At 39.7% G+C, this 14,366-nt stretch overlaps 1 protein-coding gene across 1 annotated transcript in view; it reads left to right on the top strand.

Annotated features, from left to right (window-relative positions):
• Nucleotides 1–14,366, top strand: part of tgfbr1b (transforming growth factor, beta receptor 1 b) — a 57,570-nt gene that overhangs the window by 37,871 nt on the left and 5,333 nt on the right. The window contains exons 4-8 of the mRNA XM_037079558.1: nucleotides 411–641; nucleotides 2,555–2,722; nucleotides 3,881–4,037; nucleotides 10,255–10,379; nucleotides 10,617–10,747. Coding sequence (XP_036935453.1) covers nucleotides 411–641; nucleotides 2,555–2,722; nucleotides 3,881–4,037; nucleotides 10,255–10,379; nucleotides 10,617–10,747 — 812 coding nt within the window. The remainder of the gene's footprint in view (nucleotides 1–410; nucleotides 642–2,554; nucleotides 2,723–3,880; nucleotides 4,038–10,254; nucleotides 10,380–10,616; nucleotides 10,748–14,366) is intronic.

Consider the following 14,366-nt stretch of genomic DNA (forward strand, 5'->3'; position numbering starts at 1 on the left):
CACAGAAGCACAAGACAGCATCACATTCCTCCAGCTGTTAAGAGACATTAAAATGAGAGCTAGTAACTACAGTTCTAGGAATTATGGCCACCAAATGCATTAATAAGGCGGAAATTGGTCTGGGTTGGAGAGTCAAAGGGAAGGATTGCTAGAGGGAGTAATGTTGCTCTTCAGTACCTGTAAATACAGCTGTAATATTCAGAGAAAATGTATATCTTTTCTTGTGCTATTGATTTGTCAGGGTGGGTAATCTTTTTTCTTTACATACTTGTACCTCAGAACCGTTCTTTTTATTGATTTATTCTCCAATAGTTGCAGCTTGTTAACATTTTAAATTACATTACATATATATATATATATTTAACACCAGAGCCTTGTGAAATGCTTTATCTCTGTCTCTGTATCTCCAGGTCTGCCACTGCTAGTACAGAGGACCATCGCCAGGACCATCATCCTCCAGGAGAGCATCGGGAAGGGGCGTTTCGGGGAGGTGTGGCGCGGTAAATGGCGTGGTGAGGAGGTGGCCGTGAAGATATTCTCTTCTCGCGAGGAACGTTCCTGGTTCCGCGAGGCTGAGATCTACCAAACTGTGATGCTAAGACACGAGAACATTCTGGGCTTCATTGCGGCTGATAACAAAGGTGAGAAACCTCTAGAGGTGTTCTAGGAGGCTGGATTAAGATAAGTCTGCACATAGATCTGTGGGAAAAATGTAAGGCTTATCATACAGTGAGGAAGAACAGGATAAACATCAGACTTGAGCCAGCAGGAAGATCCAAAAATAACTTGAATGAAACTGCAAGAAAATAGTTGGCACAATTGTAAGGCTGAAGTTTTCATGAAAGCGTATTAAGTCTAAACATAGATCTTCACCAGGCTGAGCTTATCATCTGCAATTGACAGTGTGGGCAGCTTTAATTAGGAGTGAACCTTGAGCTGTCGGAGCAGAGAAGCAGCTCTGCTAAAGGGGAGGTTAGTGCAGGCGAGTGTTCACGGTGAAGAGACAGGCTGGTAGACAGTGTGGGGGAGTAATGGTTCACACTGAAGGCCAAGTACATTAACACAAAGTCTAACAACTCCAGCATCACATATGCGCACGCACCGGCACGCGCACATGCACAGACACACTTGGGAGCACTGTCATTACACTGTGTTCATTACAGTTTTACTGATTTCTTATTGTGTATTATTGTTATTATTGTTATTATTATTATTATTATTATTAATTTATTTATGGGATGAAGAATATGATGTAGTCATGGTAATCTGTAAAGACATGTCTACACATTGGATGATTTGTCGACTGCAAACATCCCATCTGCAAACACCCCTCAAACAATATTTAGAGGTTAAATTCCAGTTTACATGGAGGCAGTACACCTGGCATCCCATGCATCTACAGTGATCCTATCACAAGTGGACAGCTCTAAGTACGCCACTTCACACCTTGCGTTAGAATGTGTCCACCGGGTGACCAGTTGTGATTGAATCACACATCAGAATGAGAATTCCTTTATTAGTCCAACAAACTGGGAAATTTCTGTGTCACAGCAGCCAAAGGACAGTTCAATTTAACAATAAATAATAATAATACTAAAAAAATAAACAATATAATGAAAACGTTAGAAACAGAAATAGGCTTGTACGCAATATGTTCAGTATAAACAGTGTGACCATGAATCACCATAAATCACTTTTTTCACAAAGACGGACCTCAAAGGGACAATATGTAATTTAATGTAGTAAAGTATTAGTATGAGACAGGATGACTTTAGCTAGCTTGTAAGCATGCTAAATTTGTGGACATCTCTGCAAAACAATGGCATCATTTCAAAACTGACCTGTACAGTATTACTCTGTTAATAATCTTGGTTATTTTTTGTGTTTTAAATGTCATACATATTACACCTTCTAATGTATACCATTAGCCAAATTAACAAAAAGGTCCAGATATTTGAAACCTTGTCATAGATGTAGCCGAAGACACGTGTATACACACTGCTGAAAGTGGTCGTATGCAGCCCAAACGACCTTTTTCCACCTGAGACAGGTGGAAACAGAGCCACTGTTAACCATTTCAACCAGATCGATGCAGTTGACATTAAAAACCACACTGCCTTGTACTAGAAGATGCTCCAAAGAAATCATGTTTAGCTGTTTTCTTCAGTGACTGTAAGGTGGTCACTGGAAAGTGACTAACTTGCATCAAGCCCTTGGCAGAATATAATTTCTCAGTCACTTCCGTCAAATTCTTTAAACCTATAAATATATTTATTTTATAACCCAAAAATCCCAATGAGTTCAAATTGCGTTGAACTTTTTTTCCTCAAAGACAGTCCCAAATCATCATAGTATCACTCGCATTGATGACCTATCAGAACAGCCGGAATGATAGTGAAAATAACATCATGATATGCAGAACTAAGACATGTAGTGTCTATGAAATAAGATTAAATCAGTCAGGCTCCAGTGGAGATTGCTAACTACTGAAAAAAAAACAACCCTCATCTCTAATCTTTTATCTCCTCTCTCATCTTCCTGTGTGTCTGTGTAGATAATGGGACGTGGACTCAGCTGTGGCTTGTCTCTGACTACCACGAACACGGCTCCCTGTTTGACTACCTGAACCGCTACACTGTCACTGTGGAGGGCATGATCAAACTGTCCCTATCCACAGCTAGCGGCCTCGCCCACCTCCACATGGAGATAGTGGGCACACAAGGTGAGACACACACACACACACACACACACACACACACACACACACACACTTACATTTGTCCTAGGCACATATACTGCATGCCATCCTGGGGATGCCTTTAATTGTGATTTTTGTTTGTACAACTGATGGTTTTATTGTATGTCTTCTAAATGATATATCAATAATCAACTTTGATGAATGTTTGATGAGCAGTTTTAAACTTATTGGCTTCAGTGAGGCATAACATGCTGAAGTATCATTTATCTGGTCCTTTAAGTGGGGATTGAGACAGAGACTGGTTGGTTGAAGCATGTTTTTTATGTAGTTGGATACAATGATATCCAGTCCAGTTAGTATGGTTGTAAGGACAGATTAATGCACTGAGGGTGTATCAGATGAAAAAACACTGCACAAAGAAATCTGCCAGGCATGTGCAATTGCATTTATTTGACTGGCCAACATTGATGATATTGCAATGCTATGCGTACTGGTTTTGAAAATCAGTCCACCGGTCTGCAGTGTACTCATACAATTAAATCAAATAAATTTTATTTGTATAGCACCAAATCACAACCACATTGCCTCAGTGGACTTCACAGTCTGTGCAGTTAGCAACATCCTCTGTCCTAAACCCTTGATTCAAGTGAGGAAAAACACATACTGGGAAACCTTTTAATAGGGGGACAGAACACACTGTTGGACTCAGTATGGGCGGTTTAAAAACAAATGATCAAAATCAATACAGCAGATCAAGAGTTATAACCTTTTTTATTTCTTCTCACCTTTTAAAACCTGCCACTTACCGTACCCACAGTGCGACTTAGCCAGTGAGTTACATCACTGGAGGGAATTTATTGGATTACAAGGGCTTTGTAATACTTCACTTTTCCTTTAGCATCACTAAATTTAAATATACCTTGGTGTTCTGCTTCTGATTTAACTCCAATTCCCATTGGTACTGACCAAGATTCAAAAGAAATTTTACTTCATAGCCAGCCCTGGTTCAAAGAAGCTGTATTATGATATGTAAATTCTAATAGTCAAATCAAAATCCCTATCACCTTCATCTTTTATGTTTTTGACATTTCCCATACATGTCATGTATAGAATGCTCAGTGTTTCTTATGAAGTTTCTGTTAGTGCAGGGCTCTTGTTGAATGTATGATGTTCTGCCTCCAGGGAAGCCAGCTATTGCCCACAGAGACCTGAAGTCAAAGAACATTCTGGTGAAGAAGAACGGGACCTGCTGCATCGCTGACCTGGGTCTAGCTGTCCGCCATGATTCGGCCACAGACACCATCGACATCGCTCCAAATCACAGAGTGGGAACCAAAAGGTAACCACGTGCTGCACATACCCTTTTTAAAAGGTTTTTGTTACATTTCTTCAGAAGCAGATAACTCAGGATTATACCTCTCCTTCTTCTGTGTCAGCTGTGGTTTGTCAATAGGTAACTGGAACTTTCTTTGTCGACCATTTTGGCCATCTTTCACTGTGACATCAGTGTGCTTTTGGAATAATGTCAGCTCTGCAGGCAGGTGCAATGTTGTCACCATAAGCGGGTGTTGTGCTGTTTCAAAGCACGTCTTTGAGCGTCAGAAAAAGTTGTTTATCAGGATATCTCTGGTTATAATCAATCATCTTGTCACTTGAAGTTAGCCAAGTCATTGCAGAGGGCTGAAACAGTCGCAGTTGGTGCTCAAACTAGCATTGATAGCATCGTTTATGCTGTCATTGACCTTTAAATAAATCCTGTGTCAACTTGCATATGGCATTTGTTACAAGAAGAGATATATTCACTTATAGATTTTATAGAAATGCAGAATGATGATTGTAGCATTGAAATGTAATCCTGGCACAGCCCTCACAGAAACATGCATATCCAACTCAGTCCCTTTAAATTATTGTCAAACAACTGACTTTGAAAAATCTCTAAGTCAAGCGGATAGATGGTACTGTGACACAGAAGCCACATAAATAGGTATTTGTCATTTCTTCCTTTATTTCCAGCTAGTAGGGTTTAAAGTGAGCAGAACATTGACGCCATAGGAAGCAAATGATCTTTCCCCCCTCATACAGCCATAGTCCTCCACAAGCTAATTGTTTTTGTGATAGTGAGCTTCAGGTAATTTGCATTGACCAGCATGACCAAGCACTCTTAGTCCTATGCACTCCTATAAAAGTGGTTGTTCATACCCATTCTCATCAGGCTAACAACCGACCAACACTCACTAACATCTTGGTTTTGTTTTTGTTGTGGACGGCATTTACTCCCCCATCAAATGACTGCAGGTGTTTATTGCCTACAGCTCTGTTGTAAGTGGTGTTGTAGTTAAGGGACTTGCGGACTTATGTGGACTTGTTAATATGTTTCCTTTTCCATTTTGTGATAACAAGCATGAAACGCAAGAAAAAAATAGGAAGGCAAAATTGTCTCCTTAGAATGGGAAAAGAATCAGTTGTCTATTTTTTTCACCCACGTAAATGCACATTAACAATGCACATACACTCTATTTTTGGCATAAAAATGTTATTATTGAACAGGCATGTTTCCCACTGGAAATTATTCACTGGAATCATACATGTCAGTATATAGTGATGAATTCCATTTCACCCAAAGACACACTAAATACTTTCCTTATTAACTTCCCTCAAAGTCATCGCTCTGTAAAATAAGTTTGTACAGACATGGTTGAAACTGCAAGTTGGCAAGCGGGCGAAGCCACACACGCACAAGGTGGTAATTCCAGTTTCTGTGTGGTATCTTCTAGTTTTTCTGTGGTGGTTTGATGCTGCAGGCGTATCACAGTGCCACTAAATGATTCAGCAAGCCTCCAGTCAGTGCAGACAGAAGGTCTGGCCTTGGCTGATATCCAAGTTGCATAGTGATGATCTGACCCTAGCATTGTTTTATTTAATTTTTTTTTCTACTATTAAATGCAAAAATCAGTCCAACAAGAAAATTCCACTTAATTGGACAACATGTTGTTTGGTTTGAAATGCATGTTAATTTCATTATCATTGTATAGTTTTAGTCAAACATGTTGGCACCACTAAATTCTGGTCTGTTCAGTTTTACATATCAAGCATAATAAAATCCCCTCCATTCCTCATTTGAAAAGCAACACCATTGGTTATTAGTTTTTCATAAATAACACATCATACAGCTAGCAATAAAATACCCTCTTGCATAGTGTAGCACATATGGGGGTTTGCTCAACCAGTGGCTATTATTAGCTCAGGTTAGCAAACCTGGGATAGATATTATATAGATTGAGAGATGTTATGTTTGCTGACTTTGTGATTCTCATAGAATCAAGCACAACATGTTGAGTAGAAAGAGCATGTAAAATTAAAGTTTTCACTTATGTAAAAATGACAATCTGGTTGCCTGGCAACTGCTCCCCACCATGAAATGTTAAGATATTAAACTGCCATCTTTACGTTCAGTTTGTGTACGGATTAAGTCATATTTACTACTCAGACAGGTGAGCGGTATTGATCATTCAACTCTTTGCAATTTATGTTTACTAACGCTAAGTAATTATAAACTGTGGATGGACAAAGTGCTTTCTATTATTAGTAATAGCAGTAGGAGTAGTAGTATAAGTAGTAATAGTCTTTAATTTCAGTGGATGCTTCATAAATGAGGATGTCACAATGCAAGATAACCTGACTGTGACTGTGATAATTTGGCTATCTGTCTTAAAGGAAGTCAGTGTTAAAGCCGGAGATGGCAGTGGTAGCAAATGGTCCAGTAAGGCCAGATGCAATTAGAAAGTGCTGTTAAATGGTTGGGAGCCTCTTCATCAGGTTCTTTTAGTAGCTGTTATGGAGCTCTGTTATATTGCATAATGTCTGTTAGTGTTGGTCCAATTACGACAAAATCATAAATGTTCAGATTTCCTTTTTCTTCTGAGCATTTCAAGGATTCTTTTCAACCTTTGCCTAAAAGTGGAGGTTTTAATCGTTGTCTCAGCATCTACTTTGTAGTAGTGCTGGGTGGTATACCGGTTCACACCGAATACCAGTGTACGTTTTCGTTATGATATGAATTTTTAATATACCGCCATAGCGGTGAATTTGCGCCATGGGACACTGTTTTAGACCGGACCCTTTTCAATGTTGCGCTTCTAAACAGGCACGGTGCAACTGCGAGGCGTGGTGAGGGTAAACCGTAGTGCTCTGGTGTTACGTTACGGTGAAGATGGCTAGAATAGACATGGCAGTTCATGACTTCATCTGCGGATGTCAAGATGAGCAACTGGAAAGCTGCTGAGATCCGGGAGATGCAGCGTCTCCTCAGTCTCTGTAGCTGTCAGCTTGTTGTTGTAGCGGCAAGCTATTAACAGTCACTGCTTTCAAATTAAAAGCCCCCACTAGGAACCCAGTTCTAAATTCCAATGGGGTGCAATGTAAAGCTCTTATTTCTAAGACAAATTCGACCTGCTTCCTGTTAGCTGTCTGTTGCTTGGGGCAGCTAACGTGAGGCGCTCAGCTGCACGCATCCTTTAATAGCAGGGGTTTAACATCAGCATGTGTTTGACTGAGGAGGTGAGAATATGGGCCATGAGTCTATAATTAAGTAAATCTATCAAGTGTCGCCACATTTCTTCCGATGCATATGTTGTACGTCACTGTTCACGGCCAACTTCGTGCCTCACGTCACATCACATGTTTATGCCAACACCTGTGGAGGCTTTTTGGGAAAGAAGGAATATTAAACCTCCCTTTTAGATAGACAGGGTGGCAGAGTGCAGCCTTTACCTTGCAGCAAATGTGCCGCCTTTTCCATCTAAAAGGGGCTAGTAATTCCTCTGTCAACCAGTAGAACATGCTGGGAACACCTGATTATGCATGAAAAAAAAATACCGTCATATACCATGAAACAGTTTGAAAAATACCTTGATATACATTTTTGGTCATACCGCCCAGCACTACTTTCAAGGTAAAACAAATGTGAATGTTGACCTTTAAAGAAATAGTTGATTGTAATGTGAAAAGGAGTGTGCACAGCCTGTATTAGATACATGGTTTTTGCATTCATGTTAGATAGTAAAGTAACAATGTGAACACAGTACACCAAGCAGCATCCACTCAGTAAATAACCACATGAGGTTCAGTGCAGAATGACTTGTGGACAGTGAGCTGAATTTGATTCCTTCTATGGCACCATGTAGTAGTAATGATGATGATGATGATAGTGATGTATAATATATGTCTGACCGATAAATTATCTACACAGTCTGATGCAGGAGGTGGCAGTATGTATCATTAAAGCTGGTTTGCTGGTAGAGGAAAAAGAAGAAGAATGTTTACATTTTAGGGCATTTATCAGATGCTTTTGTCCAAAGCAGCTTGCAGTAATTCATACATACATTCACACACCGATGGTGGTGGCTGCTGTTTGGGGTTCATCATCTTGCCCAAGGACACTTCAACATGCAGGTTTACGGTTAGGGTTAGGACATGAACCAGCAACCTTCAGATAACAGGACCCTGACTCTACCCCTGAGCCACAGCTGCCCAGAATCCTTTGTACATAATCTTTTGTCTGTGATGAATTCAAATTTAGACCGCTTGCTGTTTAGATTTAATCAGGCTGCTCTCTTGCTGTTTGACACATATTTTAGCTTCCTCTGTGTTTCCTAGCAAATATCTATTAATGTCTTCAGTTTACAGTGTGGTGCTCTCCCTTTCTAATTTTTGTGATGCAGCAGTTTGACAGAGGCTACTATTCTTTATTTTCACATCAATGAGTTAAAGAAATTAAATTAAGACGTTTATGCTTAGAGTGGAAGATATTTGATTACACTGTTTCATCCAGCTCATTACACATCATCAGTCCCCACACATCTAGTGTTGATTCATCTGATTTCTTTGTCAGCAGGAATGAAAAAGATTGTGTTTAGTTATTGTGGTCAATTTTTGGGGGGGTGTATTTGGAGTTATTTTGCAGGACCTTGGTGGTCTTTTCACATGACTTAATCAGATTAGCTTCAGTGGACCACAGGCTGTATTGGATGCTAATCACAATGTGACTCTCATCAAATTGGTGGCTTAAGAGTTAACAATCTGTCCTGCATGGATGGAATGAACTGAATGTAAGGCTTTTATTAACGCCATGGATAAGGTAGCTGTTATGACTGATAATGTACAATATCAGCCTTTATTTATTGAATTTTTCATGATATTTTACTGCCACCTATTTAATAGTGTCTACAGGTTTACAGTGTTTGGACATTTGTACACACCTTACAAATGTATACTCAAAACAAATAGGGAGCAGCATATCACCAGAGTAACTGCTAACTGCTGCAACATGTAGCTTCCCTTTGCTAGTTAGCTCAGTTAACAGTGTAGCTAGTCATTCACACTGGATGCTTGGGAACAAGAGAGGTGTTTGGTGTTTACAGTGGCCCTTTTCGCAAAGAGTCACCGTATTATCACCACAGCAGCGGTTTGCCAATTCTCCACTGTTGTTTGTTCACAACAATGGCCTGCCACCTGTGATTCCAGATTATTTGATTCGCCCCTTCATGACAGCAAATCGCACATACGCAACTAAATGTAAAATTTAGCCAATTTAGTCACACTTTTTCAAATTTTGGTCACAAAATGCGACCATTTGGTAGCAGTCTGGAGTCCTGCTACTGCAGAGATGCCTACATCAGGACTACTGTCAGGCAGTCAAAAGATGAGGAAACCAAAACCAAATTACTGGAAGGTGGCATTTATGACCAAGGGTATTAATAGATCAGGGTGCAATAGAAAAATATCCTTTACCTTGATCAGCCAAAAACACAATAAAAAATTCTGGAGCCTCTAACTTTCTCCATCAGGTTGTCCTTACTGTGGTTATTGCTGACTGATAGAATGCAGATTTTAATCTAAGATTATTTTGAGAGGCATGCTTCTGTTTTTGTTTTTACAACTCCAAAAGTCACCTTAGCTTTAAGAAGCTTAAGCCCAAAGCCTAACATCCAACTGATTCCTGTCCACCAAAATTCTCCTCTGGATGTAAAAAAAAAATGCATGTGCGCAATAGTCACATGGCAGGGCCTGCGATGTGCGCAGCGATCCACCAATCACGTTAGTTGTTATTCAGTGTGCTGAAGCAGACCACGCCCCTGCACATGGAGCGAGTTGCTGGTAACAACATTGAAAAATGAGCAATGAACAAGAGAAAATCAGTTAAGCAGCATCAGTTATCCGGAATTATTTCAATTATTATTATAATTATTATTATTTCAATGAGAGGTAACACAACTAATTTGTTTGACCATTTACGTTGGTACCACACAGCTCAGTATGACAAAAAGAGGTAAGATCAGTGCAGGTTAATTGTCCACAAGATAGCAGCAGTGCATCATAACATAAAGTGCTATTCAGGTCATCTGATGAAAATTCCTGTATTTTTTCTTATCGCAGTGTCAGTCTTTTGCAATATCGTGCAGCCCTACTGTGTACTTATGTAACAATAATTGTTATTGCCCAAAAATGTGTTTATAACCAACAAATAGGGTGTTAACAGTTCATGTCTTTCTGTTCAGGTATATGGCGCCCGAGGTCCTGGATGACTCCATAAACATGAAACACTTTGAGTCTTTCAAGCGAGCTGACATCTACGCCATGGGCCTGGTCTTCTGGGAGATTGCCAGCCGCTGCTCTATGGGAGGTGAGGATCAAATGAGTGGGGGTTGGTTGGGATGGGGGGGGATTCACTGGCTAAACAGGGAGAAGGGGAGGCTGACAGATTAATGAGTAATGATGAAGAGTTAATTATGGACATATTGACATCCCATTATCTGCATGGATGAAGGGAGGATGCATTATCAGACACACTGATGTATGCATGTAGCATGCAGGCCACCTCAATGTGGAGCCATTGTAACGTAATGTTTTTTTCTGTCAGGCATCCATGAGGACTACCAGCTGCCCTACTATGACCTGGTTCAGTCAGATCCATCAGTCGAGGAGATGAGGAAGGTGGTTTGTGAGCAGAAGCTTCGGCCCAACATTCCCAACCGCTGGCAGAGCTGTGAGGTAGGACAGAAAAGTGTAATCCTTACAACTTAGAGCACAATTATCCCTCAAATAGAAGCGTCTGTAGGAGTACACCACTCTACTGTTTTTGTGAACAGCAACACTCCCAGTCTCTTGTCTTCTGTGTATCAACGTAGAAATCTTGTCCTACCAAGGTCCAGAAATATGTTATTTTCAGCCTAAGTAGGCCAGTTGTATCCAGCAGTAAGTCCGAACCTTGAAGCCCTGGAGTCCTTCTCAATAACACTGCTCAATTGTATGATATACACACACGCACCTATACACAGCACAGTCATTTCCACAGTCTCGAGAGAGGAACCAACCACTCAGCTTGTGGCAGGAGTAGGCGTGTGTTGTATCCTGTCTCTGGTTTCAGTTTTAACAGTCTTTTGCACACACTTGTGGTATTGGTTTGTTAACTGCTTTGGGAGTCATTACAATCTAATTTGACCTGATTCGAGTAAGGGGCCGAAAACGCAGCCCTCCCGTTCTTGTGTGGACGGCCAATCCGCATACTTTCCAAAATGATGACGCCATCGTCCCACCCCTCAACCTATAGCCTCCGACCTCTGAACCCCTCAATGTCTCACAACAACAACAGCGGCTGACAACATGCTTGTGCTCGTACTGCAGCAGATATTGAGCCTATTAGGGTTACTAGGGTATGGGTAAATACAAATTCTGCTTATAAAAAGCCTCAGCTCTGCTCTATACTTCACCCCAAACAATCCATTGTTTAACTGTATCAAAAATCAGTTGTCACCCATTGTAACTAGTTCATCTGTAAAGACATACATAAAACAATAACTTATTATCCCAGTGCTTTTAACCATGTGCATCATACTTACTGAGCACGTTCTACAAATTTTGTCTTTCCTTTATAGACTTGGACGTCCTATGAGTGACTGTTTTGAATTTTTTTATCAAAGCACTGTAAGCAACTTACTGTACATGGGTCATCAAATTACTGTAGGTAGGTAAAGTTCCAAGTAGTTGTGTCTTCTCAGTCTGTTAAGGCAGGAACACACCGGCCCAACTGTAGGACGTCATAAATGTCAACAGTTTTTTTTTTTATAGCAAAGTGTTGTGGATGAATTGTGGAGTCTTACTGCTCTGTAGTTCCTTGTAGCGGCTTTTTTGTATACTGTTATGCAACATTTGACATTTAAACAATACTCGTCAGCACCTATACCACAGGGAAGTTAATGAAGCACTCGATAGACATTTATCAGACCATGGACAGTTTAGGTTTAATATGCTATTTGGATTAATGGATTTGTTGTTAAGTTTGATTTGTTTTGTACAGATGTATGTGGAAATTCAAGAGCATAAGTAACTGATTTGAATTGTAAATAATGTGCACATCTCTTTTTTTCCCTACAAGACCTCCAATGTTCTTCACCACTAAGATAGTTCAGTTTGCATCTTTTTTAATAGTGATTGATGTTTAAAAATACTCAACATTTTTGTCTGGCAGCATCCAGACAGCTATGATGTTTGTGAGTCCATTTTTTTTTGTTGATGTTTTTTTTTAAAGGTTAAAATTCTTGTTTGGTCATACACAAAGCTTGTTTGTAGCATAACACTCATATAGTCATAACTCTGCCCCAAAGAGAATCTTGGGAATTCTCTCTCTAATCATGGGGTAATAAGAGCTTTCTGAGCCAAAGGCAGTATGTGGACTTTAAAACATCTCCTGTTGTCTCTGCCCAGGTACTTTCTCCAGTGAGCTTAGCAACATCACTAGCTTGTGTGTTAACTAAACCATGAAGGCTGTATTCTCTACATGTTTATCTTTTCAGTGGAATCTCAATAGAGGACTGATTTTCAGGGTTCCCTTTTCTTCCATTAGCTTTCAGCTTCCAATGTACTTTACTAAGAAGTGTTCTTTTAAAACTCTGCAAAGCTAAATCATGTTCTAAACTAAGTTTTAGTGACAAGGATTATAACAGATCACAAAAACATACATTTTACCAATAAACCCAGTCACAAACCTTATTTGTCTTAATACTGAGAAATTAAGACGGGTCCATCCTCTATAACTTACAAGTTTTCATATTGACTTGCTTTGCACTGCAGGGTAAAGTGGTGTTCATTGTGTTTTCAGGTTGTACATCTGTCCATTCAAAGTCCAACCCATTCTCAGGGACGTGATGTCTCAGGAACTACTTGAGGGAATTTTATTACATGTGGCAGAAATGTTAACTCACAGAATGTGTGTTTGGCCATTACCCAAGAATTCATTCACTAATAATGACAACATTTTGCACAGATGTCTTATATATGATAAAATAATGCAGTGATGACATTTTATAGTCAAATGGTCAAAAGTTGGTGTTACTATTTTATGACATTATAATGTCTGACAAAACAATTTTCCAGCCATTATTGATTTTTGACATTATGACCATATTGTGACCATATTTCACATTTGACTCTTGTCTTGGCTGTCTACCTCTAAACATTGCTGATGGTAGAGATCTTCTGTGTTGCTGGGTTAATGTGTGTGGAGTATCCACTTTGTACAACGTGTAGCTTCTTTGCAGCAACATCCATTTTCAATATTACTATTGTCGTGGCTAGAACTTTGTGTTCATTCATAGTCTGCTTAATCGGTGAACCGTTTGAATGCCACGACATGGTAGCTCTAGCTCTTTTCTTTCGAGGTTGAGTTCAAATACAGTTCATATTTTACGGATATAATTATTTAGCTAAACCTTTACTTAAATGAAGAAAATAAACAGAACCACAAAGCAATTTAACACAGAAACTAAGGCAGATTTGAGCGATCCCTGCTATTTCAGGTGCAGTCCCACCCACTTTCAGCTTTCTGTTTAACCCTTGTGTTTACTGCTGATCAGGTCAATGAATTTTGAGCAGCCCACACCGCCTATAACGTAATGTCAAGAGTAGTTTTAAATCTGCTGTGCCCCTTAATGATAAAGTCAGACAGAACCCAGAAATTTGCATTTACTCACTCAAAACAAAAACATCTTAATTATGGAGACACTATGGTGTTTCCTGCAGTAATTGCTAGGCCACCTTCTGTGTCAACAGTGTTTCCTGACACCACTCATGTTCACACAACAGCAGTGCACATTGAGCCACAGCAATTGCAGTAATGACACCCTTCCAGACAGACCAACAGGTTTAACGAGTTGGCACAAGACTACATGCAGAAGCAGACAACACTGGGAGTGTTGTTAAACCCAACACAATCTATTATTACCATGATAATGGGGAGTAATGGAGAGTGTGGCACTCTTTCAGTGTTAAAAAACCCTGGACTTTGTTCAGTTTCCTTTTTCTTTTTGCTTATTTAGTAGGAAGTTCCATGGATGGAGAGCTAGCATCTCACTAGACAGACGTTGTGACCGACATATACACAGACATGTTGAATCATACACACCAGATGATGTTTACAGCCCTACAAAAGGAGATAAACTTGAGGCTCTACCCTCTTCCAAGGCCTACTTTAAACATATAGATGTAGTTGAAATTAACCACTTTAGTGAGGCAAGAGGAATACATATATACTACTATATATACATAATACTTTAAATACATAGAAAAGATCAGACATAGAAAAAATGTAATAAGAAAAACTGTAGAAGAACTA

The sequence above is a fragment of the Acanthopagrus latus genome, chromosome 19, assembly GCF_904848185.1.
Source record: "Acanthopagrus latus isolate v.2019 chromosome 19, fAcaLat1.1, whole genome shotgun sequence".
NCBI lineage: Eukaryota > Metazoa > Chordata > Actinopteri > Spariformes > Sparidae > Acanthopagrus > Acanthopagrus latus.